General features: G+C 39.0%; 1 protein-coding gene across 50 annotated transcripts in view; it reads right to left on the reverse strand.

Moving 5' to 3' along the window:
• The window catches only part of LOC101165843 (receptor-type tyrosine-protein phosphatase delta), a 496,394-nt gene that overhangs the window by 18,593 nt on the left and 456,398 nt on the right, over nt 1–21,403 (reverse strand). For 27 of the 50 annotated variants that reach the window (XM_078936119.1, XM_078936115.1, XM_023966289.2 and 24 more), the window contains 12 exons: nt 21,206–21,232; nt 20,983–21,100; nt 18,959–19,546; nt 18,468–18,568; nt 18,128–18,384; nt 17,114–17,207; nt 9,477–9,686; nt 7,594–7,754; nt 5,733–5,744; nt 4,267–4,379; nt 1,377–1,418; nt 716–813 (listed from right to left, as the gene is read on the reverse strand). In XM_078936119.1, the coding sequence (XP_078792245.1) occupies nt 716–813; nt 1,377–1,418; nt 4,267–4,379; nt 5,733–5,744; nt 7,594–7,754; nt 9,477–9,686; nt 17,114–17,207; nt 18,128–18,384; nt 18,468–18,568; nt 18,959–19,546; nt 20,983–21,100; nt 21,206–21,232 (1,821 nt within the window). The remainder of the gene's footprint in view (nt 1–715; nt 814–1,376; nt 1,419–4,266; nt 4,380–5,732; nt 5,745–7,593; nt 7,755–9,476; nt 9,687–17,113; nt 17,208–18,127; nt 18,385–18,467; nt 18,569–18,958; nt 19,547–20,982; nt 21,101–21,205; nt 21,233–21,403) is intronic. The other 23 variants (XM_078936103.1, XM_078936091.1, XM_078936112.1 and 20 more) reach the window with 8 other exon arrangements.

Raw genomic sequence — 21,403 nt, forward strand, 5'->3', positions numbered from 1 at the left:
GGACTCCTTGTATTCTAGAAAAGGGAATTCATGAAGGAAGCTAATCCGATCTTTTGTAATTAAGAATTTTTGATGTTTGGATAAAAGGTCATTAAATCAGATCTTAGCAGTGGGCACATTTACACTTTTAAACTCTTAACAATAGAGTTTGGGCCAAACTATTTAACCATTTTTCCTTTAAATGATAAAATATGTGGGATATACCACAGAGCAAGTGGACCACAGATGTTCTTCCCTTATCCTGATGTCGCCATGGGTTCTGATGGGTTAAGACTTCCTTTTAAATCGAGAGACATCTGTGTAATTGTATCACACACATCAATAAATTAAAACAATTCTGGAATTCCAGTTTAGTGTTTTGAGTTAAATCTTGAGGATGGAGTACCACAAGAGTTTTTGGTCTAACACAGTCGACTGGATTTGAACCCAGAATGCTAAAAGAAAAAACGTATCACAAGTCTCATATGTTATGTATCACGTAACTGATACCAAAAAAAAACTGCTTTCCTTCAGGTCACTGAGGTCAAAGTAACTACAGTTCAGTTTTTAGCCTACAGCTTAGCGCTTTGTTTTAAGGGCTAAGAGGTTATGCTGAGTGGTATCTACTGTATGTGTTTTTGTTTATTTATTTAAAACAACAGATTTAATGAATACACAAAGTTATATTTCCAACATCTAAATGTCTTTTAGTATTTGGGATTTCAGGGAAGCTTACTTCGTATTCCTGTGAAAACTTGAGGTTGTCGTTGGCTTTCAGACGCTCCAGATGATCTGCCAACTCGCTGATGGGGATCGGAGGATGGTTGGCCATACCTGTGGATCAGACAGACAGGCGCTCAGTCGGCTGCCGTGTGAAACTCCACCACCCAGGCACAAGCAACCGGTGAAACATTAGATAAGCAGCGTGTTGTTATAACAAGGTAGAATGGAAGAGTGGAATTCTGTTAGGCTAGTTTGTTCACTCAAAGCAGTGACCATGCTCAGAAAAAAGAATTTTGACACAGAAGCCAATGAGAAGTCATGGAGCACTTGCCCCCACAGGGACTCTCCCTATTGAGAGAGAAGAAGGTTATTCACGCAGAAGTGGACAGTTAAGCGTGACAGACAGGAGACATCCCAAAAACAGAGGAAGAACAGGCAGCTGCTGACGTCTGCTTTGAGTGATGACATGTTTTCAGGCTGTCATTTCAAACTCCGCCTCCTGCGATGGCACAGCATTAAGACCAGATGGTTTAGATGCAGATGATAGTACAAGACTCAACACGGAACAGAAAGATAAACAAATAAAAAGGAAAAGAAGGGAATTAAAGCTGAAAATAAAAATAATAAAAAAACAAATACAAGTCATGTCAAATGCATAATCGAGACTGACTAACTTGACAAATGGAGGTTACGGGGGTGACTGGACGCACCTGAACCTGCGAAGGAAATGGCGGTGGAGTTAAATATGATGCACAAGGAATAGTTTTGTGAAGATGACTGTCTTTCGAAGCAGAATGAACAGAAATGTTTTAAAAAGTAGCTTCCTCTACTATGGAGTTTCATCATGGACGGCCTTATACGAGCGTCCAGAAGCAGCGTAATGATCTGTGTCGGCTTCAGTAGGTGAGGATTTAGAAAAGGAAAATTGTCTTCAAGAAGACAACAAGGTTTGTTTGTTTCAAATTGTGAAGTCATCATTTTTTACTCATGGACTAATTCCAAATAGGTCTAAAGTAATCCATTACTAGCGGATACTGGATTTCTTACACCATATACACGCTTCTATCAGCAATAGAACTTTAGAGCGAGCAGCACTTCTTAGAGGAAAACATATTTTGACGTTATGTGCATTTACTGAGCGGAGGAAACAAAGTGATATTTGGATATTTTTTCTATTTGATTTTCATCCCTGTCATTTGATGGACTGTTGATCTGTTCAGCGTTTACCCTAAAGTTTGCTTTCAGGCACAGGTCCCTTAGAAATAACTCTATATTTCATACCCCATTGGCAGATTTTCTTTAAAGTTCCAGTCTGATCATCTTTTGATCTATTTTAAAAGCATTCCCAGTGGTCTTTTCATTATGATTATGGCACTTTAGACAAAAATTTATAAAAAAAAAAAACTGTTATTTTCTAGGACATAGTTTCTGCAGCGCAGTAATAGTTTATTAGAAATTTGCCTTTGAGTTGTTGTCTGAACGGTTTGCATTTCCCGTCATGCCTTTGCTTACACTCTCTGCCACTAGCTTACAGCCCCTCATACCCCCAACTTATCATTACCGGTGCAAGCAATGTTGTAGCTATAGAGCTGTACAGTTTTGAGCCAGATTCCAGCTCAGACGAGGAAAACAAAGACGAACATGGATCTATTTGTCGGCAAGTACATGCAATGGAGTGGAGCAGGAAGCTTTTTCCAACTGCCTATTTCTGTCTGCTCCTGTTCTAGGACAATTAGAACAAAGTAATACTCAGAAATGAAATTTTAAGCCTCATTATGTTTAAATATATGTCTTCCATCATGAAAAAAATGCAACATTATGAAACGCCAAAAACTGGATTTTCATTGGAGATGGTTTTTAATAAGAAAAAAATATATAACAATGGAGTAAAACATGTTTTCATAAATAAGATTTGTATTGCTATTGAAAAGCTTTCTTTATAAGATTATCTTTTTCCGCAAGACGAAATAAAACATTTTTTCCTTTGAGCAAGGGTCTTTTTACTCTTAAGTAAAGCAGTTTTTGCAGATTCAATGAATTTCACTTTCATTCGATGAAGCAGGGAAAGGGTGCAGCGATGAAGATGACTCTAGTGGAGACTAGGATGGATTTTCATGATGATCTTCACACACAGTTTTCTGCTGTTGGTTTAGCTTTATTCTGTCATTTCTGTTTGCGCAAAAGACTATTGGTGGTTGAGGTTTAAGAGATGGTCAGAAAGAGCTCTTTGCCAAAACACCTTTCTCTCCAGTAACCATCAGGGTACAAATTCCTGGACTTTTAGAATTGGTGAGCCATTTGAATTCATCAGCTGGTGACAGGCATTCTTTACCATGCTTTGGTGATGGTTCATTTTGGCGTCTGACAGAAGTGGGCATTAGCTAATGGAAGCTATGCAGCTTTCCCACCCACTCTTAAGTCTCTCTGAAAGATAGAAAAGACTGTTTCTATTGCAGCCCACTACTCAAAATCCATTTTGTCCTCAGGGAAACAATGAAAGTACCCTTTCTGATATGCAATCGTTCAAACATCAAGCATCCTCAAGATGAAAATGTCCAAAAAAAAATGTGTAAAAAGGGGAAAGGAAAGTGACAGGGGAAAGAGAGAGATGGTCTAATTCGGAAAATGGATCAAATGTTGTGAAAAATGTTTGGCGCTGTGTTTTCAGAAAAGGAAAACCATAAGCCAAGAGAAGTGATGGCTCAAAAGGCAAGTAAAGTAATGATGGTTGAGATTACTCTAGAATAACTAACCTCTGCAAGGATAAAAAAAAGAAAGTTCAAATCAAATAAGAGTTTTCATAAATATCTAAAAACGTCTTCCAAAATATTTTTTTCCTTTTTTTTTTATAGTGTTTCACCTGCAAAAGCAGCTCGGAAAGCAGAGGATGCCGAATGAATTCAAACAACAGTTGAGTGCGCCGCTCTCACTGAGGATGGGGGGCAAAGATGCATAGTAATTTTACAGGTGATAAACAGACTCATCTTTTCCCGGAGGTGAGAAACGGCTACATAAAGAAGCCGAGCGACGATTGACGTCACTAAACACTCACTTCAACTCAGGAAGTCGGAGCCAGTGAAACCACTTACTTGCTCCCATCGACACTCTTTTTATGTACTCTTTCATTTTATTCAATGCAGCATCCTCTGCATTATTCCATCAGATCTGTGCTACTCCGGCTAAGCACGGAAAAGTCACGATGACCCGGATAACCTAGGTGCAGACGGGGACGACATAAGCTGTGAAAGTGTCAAGCTTGCAGTCCTGCTTCTTCATTTCCCACTAAACAAGGTGTCTCCGGGGAAGATGGTGTCACTTTTGACCGTCTGCCTCCTCAGAGCACCTGTCCACCATCTACCTACAAAACGCTGTCTTGTTTTCTGCCTATCACCTTGCAGAGGTGACGTGACTTTTTAGAGCAGCGAGATATTAGATCTCTACGTCGGCAGGAGTTTCAGCAGAACAAGTGAAAAAGAAGAGAATATTTGTATTTTCCCTGCAGCTAAATTGCTACAATACTCAGTCAGACCCAAATCCAAAGAGAAAACGGCACGTTTCACTCACCTGGTGTTTGGAAGTTGAGACGACGCAGCTCAACAGGATCAGTGGGGTGGTGAAGAGGCATTTCTTTGCTGTTGGGGAGGCTGCCTTTCCGAGCTTCAGTTTCTGCTCGTTTCCTGGAAATAAAAGGATAAAAACATGAAGTTTCTTGTATGGGAACTTGTGGTCCATCCAGCGCAAATATGATATTTTTCAAACAGTATTTCTCCACCTGCTCCTGATTCACAAGAATTTGAATAAATAAATACTTAGAAATGCAGTTTAATCTTCTTTCTTTGTACAGTATTCCCCCCATATTCGCTTGGGTTTGGGACCAGAGACCCACGAATATGCAGAATCCCCGAAAACAGAGAAACACCACTGCATGAATGAATGTCTGTCATCAATCAATCATTCCTGATGCTTTGTAAAAAACTTATTAAAGAACACTTGATTTTTTTTTTATTTGGAGCTTTAGACTGTATTATAGGGTCCTTTATAACACATTAGGATTGTCACTCTGTCTCTATGTGCCTTAAAACCATGAGCAGGTGCTTCCTCCTTCATCAGTTAAGTGCAGGAGGGCATCTTCACCCAGAAGAGGCCGGTTTCATCCACCATTCATTCATATAGATGATAATTTTTCACCGCGATTATCTTCCTCGGCGTATCAGGATGTTTTCCGGCCTCTTCTGAGTCAGCTGATGCCATTTCTCTATGCAGGGGCACAAACTTCGGTTACAGCAGTTTAGGAACCGCTGAAACTAGCTGTTGCTTGCTGTTGAATATTCCTTAGCAGCCGGCAAAGAAGCCGACAGGCCGGCGTGCTCTTCAGTTCAGCTCCCCTCCTACCCCGCAGCACCTCCTTCGGACGAAAAAGTTTTATACAAGCGTCTTGGGCTGAGATTTTGTGATGAACCGAAGGAGTCACATGGCTGAAAAAAAATTCTGTGACATGTATATGAAACTGCGAATATTGAAGCACGAATAGGTGGGGGAGCACTGTATATGAGCTCAATCATCTCAGAAAAATGCAATAGGAACATAATAAAACACCAACTTTCATCAGAGTAAGTCTTTAAATATTATACGGCATGCAATACAGTAGCAGTTAACTTTCAGATGTAGATCAATTAGGCTAAGGGTTTCTTTTTTTTCAATTATAGCATTAGGCTTTAAATTCTACCTTTAAAAAATAAACTTAGAACATCACTTTTCTTCAATTCCAAAAGGTAAATTTAGTCTGTAATTTCTTTTTTTTTTAAATTATCATTAATTATTTCAATTTAGTCTGTAATTTCGTCTCTTCATGTCCAAACTGTTTTAAAATTTTAAGTGTCAGGGTATTTGTGCTTTTATTTTAAAATTATTTCTGTAAAAATCTAGTTTTCATTTAAAACAAAACAAACAAACAAAAAACATGAAGCCTTATGTGGGATTAATTTGAATATTTTAACAGTGCATGCAGACTTTTATTTTGTCGGCCTTACCTGTCTGGTTTGCTGCTCCGTTGGTTAGCAAGTAAGGAAATATCAAAACAACATGCAGCGGTGAGATTTTCGGAAACTTTGGAACTGGGATTATTAGAAGAAAAGCAAAACTGTCATATGCTACTTTTGCTTTGCGTGTAAGATTAGTGATGCTTCACATCGGGGATTATGCTCAGTTATGCAGCCCCGAGGGGTTCTTTGTTTCAAATGTTGCAGACTCCCAGGTGCAGCAGAGATTTGCACACAGCATCTTTGCATATTTCAAGATGCTCTGGCTGATTGCTTCTCGTTCAAGCATAAAAGTCATCTCTGGACTGCTAATTGCTGTGTCTTTCCTGTCTGTATTTTTAATGCTGTATTTATTAATTTGTCATATCACAATCATCCCACTTTTGGGTAAGTAGTTTTATATGCAAAGGAGGCACAAACAAAAGTTCTGATGAATGTGTTTTCGAAATGCGTGAATGATGTGTTCCTGCATGTGGACACCTGCATGGCTTCCAGCAGAAGTCAGCAGTTTATGATTGCTTCTGGAGCGGAGCACCAAAGAACATTCTGTCACCTAAAAATTGATTTTTGTGGGGAAAGTATATCTAAGTAACACGGGTGACGAGTATTAGTCCTTAAAACTCTTTTCACACATTTTTTCCACAAGATGGGAGTGATGTACGTTCACAGGTGTTTTAGTGGCCATCCAAACTTAGTGTAAGATGCCCTAGAGACAACAGGGCTGCATGTGGGGGTGAAAAGAAGTGGTTGACAAGTGTGTTGTAGGATGCAATTCTTGCACGGCGGATTAAACGGCACCCACTTGGATTTTACTGTAATAGGAAGCAACGTCCATCCAAAACACGCTTAATTTGACTTGCTTAACATGGGGAAGCCACAACACTTGCAATCTTAGCCCGATTTAACCCTCCTTTGTTTTATCTTAACCGGTGCAAGAAAAGTTCTTTCACTTTTGCATTGCGTCTGAAGGGTAACTATATAAATATTTTAGAGCTAGAGCAAAATTTGGGTATTTGAACTGAGCAAACGCTGCAGAAATTTAGCCTAATGTAAAAAGATAAGAGGAGGCAAATTAGCGAAACATAAAATGCATGAAATAGCCTTCTAAGTGCATGCTTGTCAGCTCTGCATGTCTTGGCAGAACAGGGAGATGTGATTGGGTCAAAGTATGGATGTGGAGCTGAATTTCTCCTGTGGAATGGTGAAAGGGGAAGGAAGGGGTTAGCTAGGAAGCGATCCTAGACCCCGGGGTCTTTTTGAAGCTGCACACGCATGCAGTGACAAGCAGCAGATAGTCAAAGCTTTTCTCTCCTACGCTCGACTGATGAGCAGTGACAACACAGGCTCTGACTTCCACGGGGCGGTTTCAGTAGGATCCCAAAAAAAAAGGAAAAAGAACAAGCTTCTTTTCCCAGTGTGAAGGTGCACAACAACATGTTTGCAACAGTGGGATGTGTGGTCAGATGTATCTTATTCATTTTTCAGAGGCTTCCTTTTTGCTTGTGTGCAACTGACAGCTTGAGAGTTCAGAAAGACTTTTTGTAACCCTTGTGCTATCCTAGGCACTTTAACATTGGGAGTTGGGTCATCTAGACCCACTAGACAGTGCACTGAACCTTTTTTCTTCAATGATTTGTGATCTTCACTGGTGTCCATGGATTACATGAAATCTTTCCACCATAATCCACCTTTGTCATGGTAGGAAGAACACGTCATTGTAAGGGTGGGGTCATCTAAGATAGCACAAGGGTTAAGATGTACTAATTGAGGGAAACAGAAAGTGCAACATTTTATGGTTGTTTTATAAGTAATAGAAATGTTAAAAAAGTCAGCATGTAATTCACCTCCTTACCTCTTATATAGAAGAATAGCAATGACGATGCATATAATGAAGACAACTGCAAGTACGGGGCCCACCACCCAGATCAGACCCTCTTCCTCGTCGATGATTGGTTGGGGGTCAATGTCGGCCGAAATGACTGAGTCAGAGTAAGGGCTGGTGGCATACATGATCTAACAACAAAATACATATAAATATTAAGGATACAATGATTCACTTTCCCCACAGTTCAATTCAATTCAGTTTTATGTATACAGCCCAACACAGCCCAACAACAACAGTCGTCTCAAAGGGCTTCATAATAAACATGAAATCATAAAGAACACGGAGTCATAGAATTCAATAGGTAATGGCTAAACTAAACAGACCAGGCATCCCTGTAAGGGAAAACTCCTAAAAAATAAAAAAATAAACCTAAAGATTCAGTTCAAACCTTGATTTCTGGGTCACTGTTTTGTCTAATAAGTAAATAACAATGAAGAATAACCTTTCAATTGGCTTATACTGAGCCTGGTGTTATTCAGTACACAAGGGGGGGAACGATTCATTTTAACAATGATTCGATTCATATCATAATTTGTGGTTGACGATGCGATTCATAGTGGATATTGGTTGAACGATCGGATTCGCCGACCCACACATTAGACTGTAATGTTAGCTTGATCATTTTTTGCTGCCATCACATGTGTGTTATCTGCTGTGATGTCACTTAGCAGTTTTTACGTTCTAGTTAAATTAACCTACCGTACCTCAATCCAAATGGTGTTTCCCAATATTGATTTAATCAACATAATCGATTTGGAAACGATTGTCTATTGGCATAGATCGATTTGATTAACACCTTGCCTTAGACTAATCGATCTGGTTAGATCGATTAAGTCAATAAATAGTTACACCCCTAGTAATAAAAAAAAATCAATATCCTTTTTTAATTCAGCATATCACATGGGCTGCAGTAGGATTACAACGCTTCTCTTTCCCCACGATTTGGTTTAAAAGACAATTTAGTTTTAAACTAAGAACATATCTAGTAGATATATATCATCTTCAAAAGCATAATTTGTTTTATATCATCAGCACCTTGCATAGACTATTTATACTGAATGCAGTTGTAATTGTTCATGCATGTGCAAAATGTATGAAGAGCTAAACAATAAAAGAGCAGGATTAATTTCTTTGTGTATATCGAGTTAAATTGCTAATTCACTACTTTACATTACATTTATTACCTCATGTGAAGATTGATTGAAACATTTTATAGTCCAAGTAAAAATAAAAGAAATATTCTTGCAGAAAGAAAATCTATTCCTCTGCGCACAAATTAGAAATTTGCCTCTGTCCGTCATTATGGTTTTTGCTCCACCTGAACTCTGGGTTGGTGTAGTAGAGAGTGTGCGGCAGCACTACAGGCCCTGGAGCTCATCAAATCCATCATCTGGCCTGCAGCCGCCTAATCATGCAGCTTCCTGGTCTTTGGTATAGACAGACCCGTGCACACACACTCGCTGCAGCAGCAGAGATAAGGCAGACTGCACCTAAGATGCAATTAAATAGGAGCTCTGTTATCGAGGTGTACTTGCGATCAGCTCCGGTCTTAAGGGGTTTACTTCTCCCCAAAGCAGCAAGGGTCAGCTTCCTGGGCCCTTCTGCTGCTTCAAGTTTTGCTGTCAAATCGCATAAAGTGTTCAGAGGAAGACATTTAACTACAGGCTAAAAATCCGACTCTTAGTTGACATGGATTTATTCCTCTTTGAGGAGTTTTTAGAACAAAGACCATGACATTGTCATCAAAGGACATCCAAAGCTTGAGTCTTAAGGTGAACTCAAAATTAATCGATAAAACTGAGATCAATCAGAGAGAAAAAGGAAAAAAACAAAACAAAGAGCAGGCATACGTTTTCTGACATCTCCAGGACAGCAAGCACAAAGAAGACGTATTCCTGGCCATTCTGGAGTTGCTTGTTTTCAAAGTCTCCATAGATCTTGCCATCTCCCAGTGTGAACTCTTTGGGCAGGTCTTTGAAGTAGGCAGCGATGTAGGCTTTGGGTTCGGCGTGTCTCTGAAACCGAAGGCCCCTGCTTGTTCGATTTATCTCCTTCAGTAGCTACAATGAGGAGCAAATGAAAAACAGTTACAAAAACTACTTTAATAAACATTTCTTAACAAATCATTACATTCATTTTTTTGTAAAAAAAAAAACTATTTTTTCAAAATGTCTAAAATTAAAGAAAAGATCAATGACTTGTTTAATCCCTTCTTACATTCTAAAAGATTGAAAGATTAAATGAATGTGCTGATTTTTCAACATCAGAAACATTTGAGGATTATCCAACAACTTCAAATAGTAATAAAAAAAAATGTATTAATTCAAAACTTAGATATCTCAATTATTTTTGCTTGTTGATAAAATCAAGACTGTGCTGACAATTTGATACTGAACAGAATTCTGACGTTTTTAATGAGGGTGCATTTCGTATTTTGGCTCTATATTCTGAATACAAATGAAAGTTTTGCAAAGCAAATGTACATTTGTAATCATAAGGTACAACATTTCAAAAATATGTTTGATCTTTATGTTTCTGAATGCAACTTCAGAACAAAACCCATGATGTGGAAGGACTATGAGAGGCACACAGCGCCCTGTCAAAATATCAACCTGTATTATTAACCCTTGTGCTATCCTAGGCACTTTAACGTTGGGAGTTGGGTCATCTAGACCCACTAGACAGTGCTCTGAATCTTTTTTCTTCAATGATTTGTGATCTTCACTGGTGTCCATGGATTACATGAAATCTTTCCACCTTTATCCACCTTTGTCATGGTAGGGAGAACACGTCAATGTAAGGGTGGGGTCATCTAAGATAGCACAAGGGTTAAGGAGTAGCAAACAAGGTTGGGTGTTACTGTGAATACGCTAACACGGCTAACGTGTAGCTTTTTATTTATGTATTAGTAATAATGTTGGGAGTTAGTGTAGCCACAGTGACATCTGTTGAAGTGGCATCTGTCTGCATTTTTCCGTGTTTCAAAAAAGGTTGGGAGTTAAAGGTTTTGTGAAAACGCAAACAAACAAGTTCCACAATTACTTATAAACGCAGATAATTAAGTCTGACTGACTGACTGACTTATCTCTGACTCCATTGTCTGGCTCAATGCGCCTTACAGTTTGGCCCTCTAATCCAGTGCACTTTAGGGGTGCCTGATGGGGAAATTAGAGCCAAAATGGCTGCCATTTTGGATTTTTCTCGTAGCAAACATGCTTTTCTAAAACAGAGGATCCTAGGGTACATCCATGCCAGATTTGGTGCATGTACCAAAATGCACAACTTATCTGGTATATCGGTTTTACAGCTTCTAAAGTTAACAAGTGTGCCAAAAAAATTGGTCTTGTAAACATTGACATATCTGTACGCCATATCATAAAGAAAAGTAAAAAACAAAAAACAAAAAAAGCATAATTTGCAGTGTGTAAAGGCCTCATCTTTCATAACATGGAGTAAAAAACACAATATTTGAAAATGTACTTTGCCCGACAACAGAAGATATCCAACCAGTTTCATGTTTAGTGAAATCAAATATAAAATTTCAGTGCAAACACTTTGTACACATATAGACATGGTGGTAGAGGTATCATAATAAGTTAAGCTTGTATTCCTAAAGACAATAATTGGTTACTTATGAGATCTCCTTCAAATGACTTTATAGTGAAAGTGTGCCTATCTGGCCATCTTAACCCTTTAACAGTGGTGCTTTAGCTTCAGTTTTGACATTATTCCGACTACCGTCACTCTTCTAGCAATTGATGTAATTCCAGCGAATTTCAAGGCAGAGAGAAACAGCCTTGCACTAATGTGCAACACCTTATGTCAGTGGTACAATGTGTTGTATATCCATACTAAGCTGGAATGAAAAGCCGCTTTTCTCTGCTACAGAATTGGCTGAATAACAAAGAGTTATCGTACGTCAAAGAGCATGCTTTTGTCTCCACTGTTAAGGGGTTAAAACAGGAATCAAACTAGGACATGAAGTAGCTGTACAGTAAAGAAGTTCAATTGAATCATTTTGTACAGTAGTTATACAGAAATCATTCAATTGATTTTGAGTTGATAAAAACTTAAATTCCGACTTTTCTCCAGTTGCACAAATGTACAAGAGTTGCTCACGAAATACTGCAAACGCTGCTGCAAGAAGGAGTTAAAAAAGACACTGGAAAATGAGGTGTGGATATTTTAGTAATATATCCTTGTAAATGTTTTTCTGAACATTTGAACATCTAAAACTTCAGAAAAATTATGTAATATACCATTCGTTGTCTATCCAAGGTTGTATTTTCAAAGACCCAGCTAAAACTTTGTTTATGCTCTGAAACATCTAACCTTGGAACTAAAATAGGCTGTGCTTTCTTTCTCTATACAAAAAAGAAAAAAAAGAAAAAAGCCCACAACTTAGCTTATGAATGTCTCAAAAATCAAGACTTTCTTCTTTGACTGCTCCATCGAAGTCTGACTACTTTTCTGGCATAAGTCCTTGTAAATAGGACCAAAAAGAGACGCCGTGCCCTTCATACAAGCCTGTATCATCAGGCTTCAGATTTGCCGTACAAAGCACAGATGATAATTATTCTAATCAAGCCGGGCAAGTTGTTTGGGCGCTTGAATGCATATCTCTGACTGGCTGGTTGTGTGTGCACCTGCACCTTGTATGCTGCTGTCATCCGCATCAGAGTGTGTGCGGTCCTGTGTGTGCTTTGTTTTGGCTGCGGGGCTGTTGGTGCTGCCCGATAATGTCTTCAATCATCTTTCCTGTCAACACGGCTAAATCTAGCTGCCCTTGGGAAAAGTTCTGAAAAGGTGAGTGCCAATATTGACAAACAAATAAATTCTGACAGAAGACTGACTTTTCGCCGGTCGGTCAAGGCTACAGTCAGATATGGACTGTGGGCATGAGATCATAGGCTTATACTGGATGTGCTGTGATGCTTTTACCATGGAGACACACAAGAGGAAGTAGATGCAACTCTTCATAGGAGAATTTTTGGTTAGTTGCTATTTATGACACGTTTTGGGAAGAATTGATAATAATAACCATGTCTGTTCAGATACTTTTAAAGTCCCACTCCAATCATAATTTGACATGTTTTCAAATTTTTCCCAGTGGTCTTTTAGATCATCTAATTTTTGCCCAAATTAAAAATAACAAAAAACTCTCGTTGTTTTCAGGAACATAGTTTCTCCTAACAGCAGGAGTTCAACAGAAAGTTGACTGTCAGTGCGGAGTAAGCCCACCCCCATTTCCTATCATCCCTCTGTTTACATGCTCTCCCGCCAGCTTACAGCCCCTCACAACTCTCAACCTAACATTAACGGTGCAACAAAAATGGTAAGCAATATTGGACCTGTTCAGTTCTGAGCCATATGCCAGCTCAGATGAGGAAAACAAAGACATACGCGTACATGGTTTTTCGTTGTCTAGTGGATGCATCAGAATGGAACAGAGCAGCGAGCTTGTGACAATTATGAACACACCACAGCTACAGCTACAACTACATTTTTTGTCTGCTGTCGATTCACAAAAATGTCACAAAAAAAACTCAAAAATGCCATTTTAATTGTAACTTTCTTTTTACAGTGGGGCAAAAAGTTTTTAGTCGGGCAAAAATTGTACAAGTTATCCCACAAGATGACAGAGGCCTGTAATTTTCATTACAGAAGAAGAAAAACAAAAACAGAAAATCATATCGTCTGATTTTTAAAGAAATTATTTGTAAATTATGGTGGAAAATAAGCATTTGGTTGATGAAGTTAAACTCTCTCTTTCCGGTTCCGGGTTATGGGCAGGGCGCGTGGCGTGCCTCTCTGCAAATACAACTATCTTCAAATTACTTAAAAGTTTGATTTTCCCCAAAAAAGAGAGCTGACCATGCCCCCGAAGAAACCCCAGGAATCGAAGACCTCAAAAAGACTCTTGACATTATTCAAGAAACGCTGAAAAGTTTTATGGAACAAGTGTCGGCTAAGCTAACGCCACTTTGGGAAATGATGGAAGAGTTCCGAAGATTTCGGGCTCAAAACGAGCAGCGAGAAAATCAGGTCGAGATTCTGGAGAAAAGACTGGACGATGTGGATCAGCAAGTAAGGATGAATAATGTCATTCTCACTGGATTACCGATCATCAAGCCTCAAGCGAAACTGAATGCAGGAGCAAGCACTGCTAATGCTAGCGCTAGCGTAGCTAGCAGTGCTAATACGGTGATCGGGGCAGAGTCTTTGGAGCAGCAAATACATTCATTTCTCACATCTAAAGGGATTTCCCTGGATCTCAATACCATCGAGACCTGCCACCTGCTCCCCAGGAGAAAGGAGACGGATAAACCAGCGATCCTCATCAGGTTTGTGAATCACAAACACAAGCTAGCTTTGATGACCCAAAGGAAACAACTGAAAGGTTCGGCTGCTTATCTGAACGACCATCTGACCAGAAGGAATACTGAAATCTCAAAACATGCACGGCTTCTCAGGAAGCGTAAGCAGATTGAGAACACTTGGGTTAAAGGCTGCAGGATTTCCGTCAAACCGCTCGGTCCAGAGGACCGGTCCAAGGTTCTGGTTGTGAACACCATGAAAGACTTTGAGAAGTGTTTGATCACGGTCGTCTGAAACAACATGGAGTAATAAACCAAAGAGCCAAATAATTTCAAGAAATATGACGCCTGGATTCCTCACTTTCTCTGTATGTCTGACGTAACCTGAATAACAGCAGAGTTCTGACCTGCAGACAACTTGACCTCAACTTTCACCGTCGCTAATATCAGCTGAAGAAGGATATGGACCTGAATCTAATGTCTGCAGACATAACATCGGAGAGAACTAATAACTCTGTTTTGAACCCAGGAGATCAGCTGTTATCAGTAAAAGAAGAAATACCAACCTTGGACAATCGACAGTTATGGACCCTTTTTACTTTTCCCCTACAGCATTACTTTATTATATAAAAACAAAAAAAAATAACAAAAATACAAAAAAAAATATTTAAAAAAGTAAAACAAATGATTAATCACTTATTCAAAATTGTTAAATTGATTGACTTTTAATGATATTACTTCATTTTCTCCAAATATTGATAAATTGATTCAAAAATCCTAATGTAGCATAATTTTGCACATGTTTTTAACTTTTGATACTTGATGAAATTTTGCTATGAGAATTCCTGAAACAGTGTTGTGTCTACTTTACTGATATAGTATTATGTTTTATTCATATGAATGGCTTTTATAAGTAACATAATCTGCATAAATTTCAGATGACTGATCTGCATTTGCCATGTTGATTTCTAAAATAGTTATTACTGACGTAATACCTAAGTAATTCATCTTTGTCATGTGCTTTATCGATATCTTATGATTTTAATTCTGTCTGATAAAAACTGGGAACCGGATATTGATAAATCATGTAATAAAATGGTTACAGTATAACGGGGTGGGATTATATAAGTTCGCTTCCTTCCACTCCCTTTCAAGCAATATTTATTAATATGTATAATTATCCTAAGTTTGATTAGTTACTGTATGAATGTATAACTGATGATTATATTGCTGTTGTGTATTATTTCTACTTAATTGCTTGAAATAAACCATTTCAAATCAAATCAAATCAAAACTCAGTACTTTGTTGCATACTCTTTGTTGGCAATGACAGCAGTCAGTAAGTCTTCACAAGATCTTTTTACAAACTGTTGAAGGTATTTTGCCCCATTCCTCCATGCAGATCTCCTCTAGAGCAGTGATGTTCCGGGGCCATCACTGGGCAACACGGACTTTCAAATCCCTCCAAAGATTTTCTATGGGTTTGAGATCTGGAGACTGGCTAGGCCACTCAAGGACCTTAAAATGCACTCCTTCGTTACCAGGGCAGTGATCGCTATAATGCTGAAAGACCCAGCCACGTTTCATCTTTAATGCCCTTAAATCTTTTTTTTACACAAATCAGTCATCCGGGTCCCTTTGCTAAAAAACAGCCTCAAAGCATGATGTTTCCACCCCCATGCTTTACAGTAGGTATGGTATTCTTTTGGATGCAACGCCTTCGAACACGACAAATAGAGTTTTTTATCTTTCGGTTTCATCTGACCATAGGACATTCCCCCAATCCTCTTCTGGATCATCAAAATGCTCTCTAGCAAACTTTAGACAGGCCTGCACATGTACTGGCTTTAGCAGAGGGACACGTCTGGCACTGCGGGGTTTAAGTCCCTGGCGGCATTTTGTGTTACTAATGGCAGCCTTTGTTACTTTGGTCTCAGCTCTCTGCAGGTCATTTACTAGGTCCCTCCCTGTGGTGCTGGGATTTTTGCTCACCGTTCTTGTGAACATTTAGACCCAACGGGGTCGATCTTGCGGGAAGCCCCAGATGGAGATTATCAGTGGTCTTGTATGTCTTCCATTTCCTAATAATTGCTCCCACAGTCGATTTTCTTTACACTTTTTACTTACTGCAGATTCAGTCTTCCAGCCTTGTGTAGGTCAACAATTTGGTTTCTGGCGATGACGATGGTGGAGTTTGGAGTGTAACTGTTTGAGGTTGTGGACAGGTGTCTTTCATATAGATAACGTGTCCAAACAGGTGCCATTAATACAGGTAACAATTGGAGGACAAAAGAAGTTACAGGTCTGTCAGAACCCGAAATCTTGCATGTTTGTAGGTAACCAATAATAATCTTCCACCATAATTTACAAATAAATTATTTGAAACTTAGACAATGTGATCTTCTGGATTCCTTTTCTCATTTTGTCTCTCATAGTTTAAGTATATCTATAATGAAAATTACAGGCCTCTTTCATCTTTTTAAGTGGGAGAACTTGCACAACTGGTGGCTGACTAAATACTTTTTGCCCCACAGCATATGTCCTCCATCATGAGAAAAATGGCACAAGAACATGTTTCAAAGTCCAAAAATACCATTTTCATTGGAGTGGATCTTTAAGCAACAAGAGGAAATCTAATGAAAAGCGTGAAATGCAGGCACACCTTCATGATAAAAGCTTTTATTTACTTACACGTTTAGTTATGCATGCAATGCAGTGAGGGTCCAAAATGATCTCAACTGACTAAATATAAAAGTTGTCAAGTGTTTTCTGCATGTACAGTAGCCTAGCTTTGCCTGGAATGAGAGTAGACATGATGTAGCTCTTCACGTAATTACGGCAGACACAGAGAGGAGGACGAGGAGGCAGGAACGGGTTAGGAGTTTGCAGCACACTTGATGGCTACTTCATGTTCTAATTTCCATATGAACAGCACTCTCTGGAGCTATTTGCATCAATCAGCAAGACTCATCTTCTGTCTCTCCTGCCCTCTTCCCTGCCTCGACTTATTTTGTTCCGTTTTGAATAAAAATAAATAGGTGGCATAGTTATGTAACAAAGTTAGGACGATAAACTATTTCTGCTCAACAAAAAAAGATATTCTGATCTTTAGAACTAAATTTACTTTCGGTGAGCTCCACCGCTACATTCATATCCTTCTCTGAACTTACCTCCTCCAAATTCATCTCATCCGGATTGTCCCAGGGTTTTAGAAACTTCCCAGTGCGTTGTTTCTTTAGAGGCACAACTACAACATAATAGCCCCTGGAAAAAACAGGAAACAAGTTGTGCTAAAATTAAAAAAATCAGACAAATAGCAGGTTAAGTTTTGTTAAAGCTTAAAGTTGGCCATCGCAGAAAAAAAAAGTTGCTCTTTAGTGTTTCAGATGTCCAAAGCTGCACAACAGTCTGCCGTTACCAGATATTATCCATAATCTGCCTATTAGGGTCATCTTCTCATTGTTTTTTTCTGTAAATTAAGCAAGCTCAGCGAATACAGGCTGTTAGGTTGGAACTCACTGAGGTCATACAGGGATTAATTTAAAGACTGTAAATAGATGCAAAATACAGAATTAAAGGATTTTCTTTCTTTCCTGTAGTGGATAGCTAGATAAAGGCATTCTGCCAGATGTTGTTAAGCATTGCTCTAGCTAGCATTAGCCAGCATGGCAAGCAAATGGGAAAGTAATTAGCTTAAGCTTTGGCATGGGAGACAATAAGCCGAGTACATTCAGCTACATCAAAAAAAAAGTACATCATGAATCTAAGGCTTTGTTCTGCAAGCGGATCTAATCTTTGGCCTTTGTTAATTGTGGGCTATGTCAGAAGACTCAGGCTTTACAAGGCGTCGAGGAGTTTGTCTGTGACTCGGGCAGCTCCGGTGTGTAATAACTAAGCTGTATCGACTGTTTTGAAAAACTCAGTTTTAAATCAATTTGCTATAAAAATATTTGCATCCAAAGTTCATCGATCAAGAAAAAATCTGTTCATGCTGGGAGTTGTAAACGATTAAAATCTGTCCAGCAAGGTTTGATGTCTTTTTGAGGAACATAGACGGCAAACCTAAGTTAGACGTACATAATCTTACAAATAAAGGCAAGATTTCCATGTGGATGGACACATGGTGGGGCCCAAATTAAAAAAAAAAATCTAAAAATCCTTTTTTTTTTTTCTTGGCCAGTTACCTGATTCTTTCCGATGTCTGCACTGTCGGCAACTCCACAGTCACCATACCATCGGAGTTGGTCTTTCCAATCAGGTATGGCTTTGTGCGTAGGACGTCCGGGGCCGTCATGGTAGACACTCGATGCTGCAGACCTCCAGCACTGTTGCCACGGTTGGTCAAGAGGAAAGAATACTGTGTCTCCGGTTGAAGACCTGTGATCAGCTTCTGCGTTAACCTCCCATCAACCTCAACACTTTGCCCTTTGTCGTAAAGGATCTGCGAGCAAATGAATGATCATATGTAGACACATGAACAATTCTTCATACGCTAAACTACATATTTAAATAGGGGGTGCTCACAGTGAACGGTTGTGCTGGGTTGTAGGTGTCTGGAATTTCCCACGTTAGTAACACCGATGACTTCATAGCAGCTCTGACGTGAAAGTTTTTTGCAAACACTGCTAAAAGAAAGGGGGACCAAGGGATTTAGACACAAGACATCTTTACCCTCTGCCTCCCACTAGTCCTATACGAGTGCTTACCTTAAAATGCGTCCTTCAAAACCAAAGCTGTAAGTAGCGCTACGCTGAACTTAAAGCTGTATTCTTACCTTTTTGCCAACACCAACTCTTACATTTATGACTGACCCTTGCTTAACTGACAAAACACAAGGACACATTCATACTTACTTCATGCGAGTTCTAAGATAATAAATTAAAATGACTAATGACACACTAATGCCAAAGTCTTCTGGTCATTCTGCCATTTGAAGAGTTCAGAGAAGGCTCTGGTTGGACAGAGTGAAGCAGGAAACATTAGAGTTCAAGAGGAAGTTTCGGGTCTGGGCCTACCTTGATCCACAGGCTGTGTTCTGAACTGGACACTTGGGCTATAAGGACCAGAGCCTTTGCTGGTGAAGGCACACATTTTAATATCATAAGTGGTATCAGGCCTCAAGCCATCCAGGACAACCGTTGATTCAGGTGCGGTGATGAAGAGTTCTGAGGGACTGCGTGGACTGTTGATGTCTTTGTATTGGAGCGCGTATTTCACTATTTTGCCATTTCTTTCTGCCAGTAAAACAGGCTGCCAGCTAACCTGAATGGTGGAAGTGGTAGCCCCCTCTGCTTTGATGTTCTGAGGGTAGCCACTAGGGACGTCCTCATTTGTGGTGATTTCTTTGACCGTTTCTTCACCAAAGCCAACTTTGTTGCGGGCTGAAAGGCGAAAGGTGTATGAGGCCCCTTTATGGATCTCGCTTGTTGTGTAGTGGTTGTCTCGTTCCTGGAACTCGATGACAGTCAGTGGATCCACGTCCTTGCGGCCAAAGCGAAGGCGGTAGCCTTGCAAAGGTCCGTGAGTTACTGCGGGGGGGTGCCACTGGAGGAGAGCTGTGCCCATGTTGGTTGTACTGACCATGAGTCGTGGTTTCTCTGGAACTAATGGCAGCAACAGAGAAAAAGACAACATTTTAGCAATGTGGAGAACCACGTCTTTCTTCATGATCCATCTTTCTCGGTGGTCTGATTTCTGAGGCTTTGGAGCCATATGTGACTCTTTGAGCCCTCCTTTGAGGCTCTCGGATTAAAAAAAAAAAATGTTTTCAATTTTATGTGACTATTTTGCCATTTATCAGGCGAAACAAAACAGTCAGATTAGTCAAATTATATTAAACGAATTCCCAAAAAGTTGATGCGAAGTACATACCCATAATGTTCCAACAATCAACCACACGGTTTTGCTTCGTAGTTTAAAAAAGGCAAACAATTGTGACAGGTTTATGAGCGCCGTGTAACAAAGAAAAAACATTTTGAAGTCAACTAGAATTTATTTTTAAGGCGCACCAGATTAAAAGGCTGACTTTTTATTACTGAACAAAATTCAAGGATTCTAGGTGTGCCACATGGTCCAAAATTGTGGTATGGGTCACTTATTTAGTTGTAATTTAACTTGAATATGTTAGATTTACACATTTAGGGCTGAAATGCACCAACAACAATAAAATAAACTGTATATGCAGTACATGTAAGTTTTAATCATAACTGATATTACACTACCTACTACATTTGCTGCGTTGATATCATTCTACATGACAGAAGGTGTCTATTATTTTGAAAGGAAGTCATGTGAACCTCTGTTAAAGGTTTTAAACAATTTCATTTTTTAAAAAGGATTTTTTTTATGATCATGTTTACTTTATGCAAAGAAAAACAATATTTTAATTATATTTATCATAGTAGTAACATTACCATAAATGCAAATCAGTGCCTTATTTTTCTTAAGGGTGAAATAAGACTTTAAGGCTCCTACAACACAGGAGCCTCAAAGTCTTACGTTACGCTTAAGAAAAACAAAGTTGAAGTGATCTGAATGTCTCTAAGTATTAAAGGTTGCAGACCCTTGGTCTATCTACCAAAGTGGGAAAATAAGACCACAATTAACATTGATTTAACATGTTTCTGTCTTAATCTCTCTTTATCTTGACTGATCAATAAACAAGCAAGACTTTGAAATTAAGTGCAACATTTTTCTTCATCGTTTTGCCAAATAGAAATATTTCATATATCAAAACCTAAAGTTGGTACAACTGTCCATTTTAGGACATTTTACTGACTTTCATTGACTTTTTACAGCCTATCCCCAACTCCAATGCTAACTAATCCTCATTAGTTGTTGCCTTATCCTAACATTTCACATCAGCACATCAGCAGCTAGCTAATAAAAGACATTTTAGTGCCTATGGATCAAATGTCCCTAAAACACCTATTGTTTTTTGCTTTTCTCTTTTTTTTTAGGACTGTGGTTGTGCAAGTAAAGCTTAGTAGGGAACACATCCAGGACCACAATCACACATACAGAGTTGTACAAGTGGTACCTGCACCGGTGGTGGTGATGAGTTTGGGTTTGCTGCGTGCACCATCACCCTTTGTTGTGTAAGCTGCCACTGTAACTGAATATGTGGTCTCAGCCATCAACCCTGTGATGATCATTTCCTGCAAAGACCCCAGAATTGTCTTTTACTACAATCCTTTGACCATTTTGAGATTTTCTCAATTTTCTCACGGCATTCATACAGAACACAGTGTATAAAAACTTACATGTTCAGTTGAATCTTCAAATTCCCACTGATAACAGGTTTTAAAGTATGGGAGGAAAAGACAGAACACATAAGGTTAAAGATGAATTGAATTCTTTCGGGAGCAAACATTCAAATGTAGTTTTTGTTTAGCTGGTAAATAAATCTATTGAGCAATAGATGTAAATATGAGTTTATACTGTAGAAAGGTTGTATATAC

Source organism: Oryzias latipes, chromosome 18, assembly GCF_053564925.1.
Source record: "Oryzias latipes strain Hd-rR chromosome 18, Olatipes_Hd-rR_3.1".
Classification (NCBI taxonomy): domain Eukaryota; kingdom Metazoa; phylum Chordata; class Actinopteri; order Beloniformes; family Adrianichthyidae; genus Oryzias; species Oryzias latipes.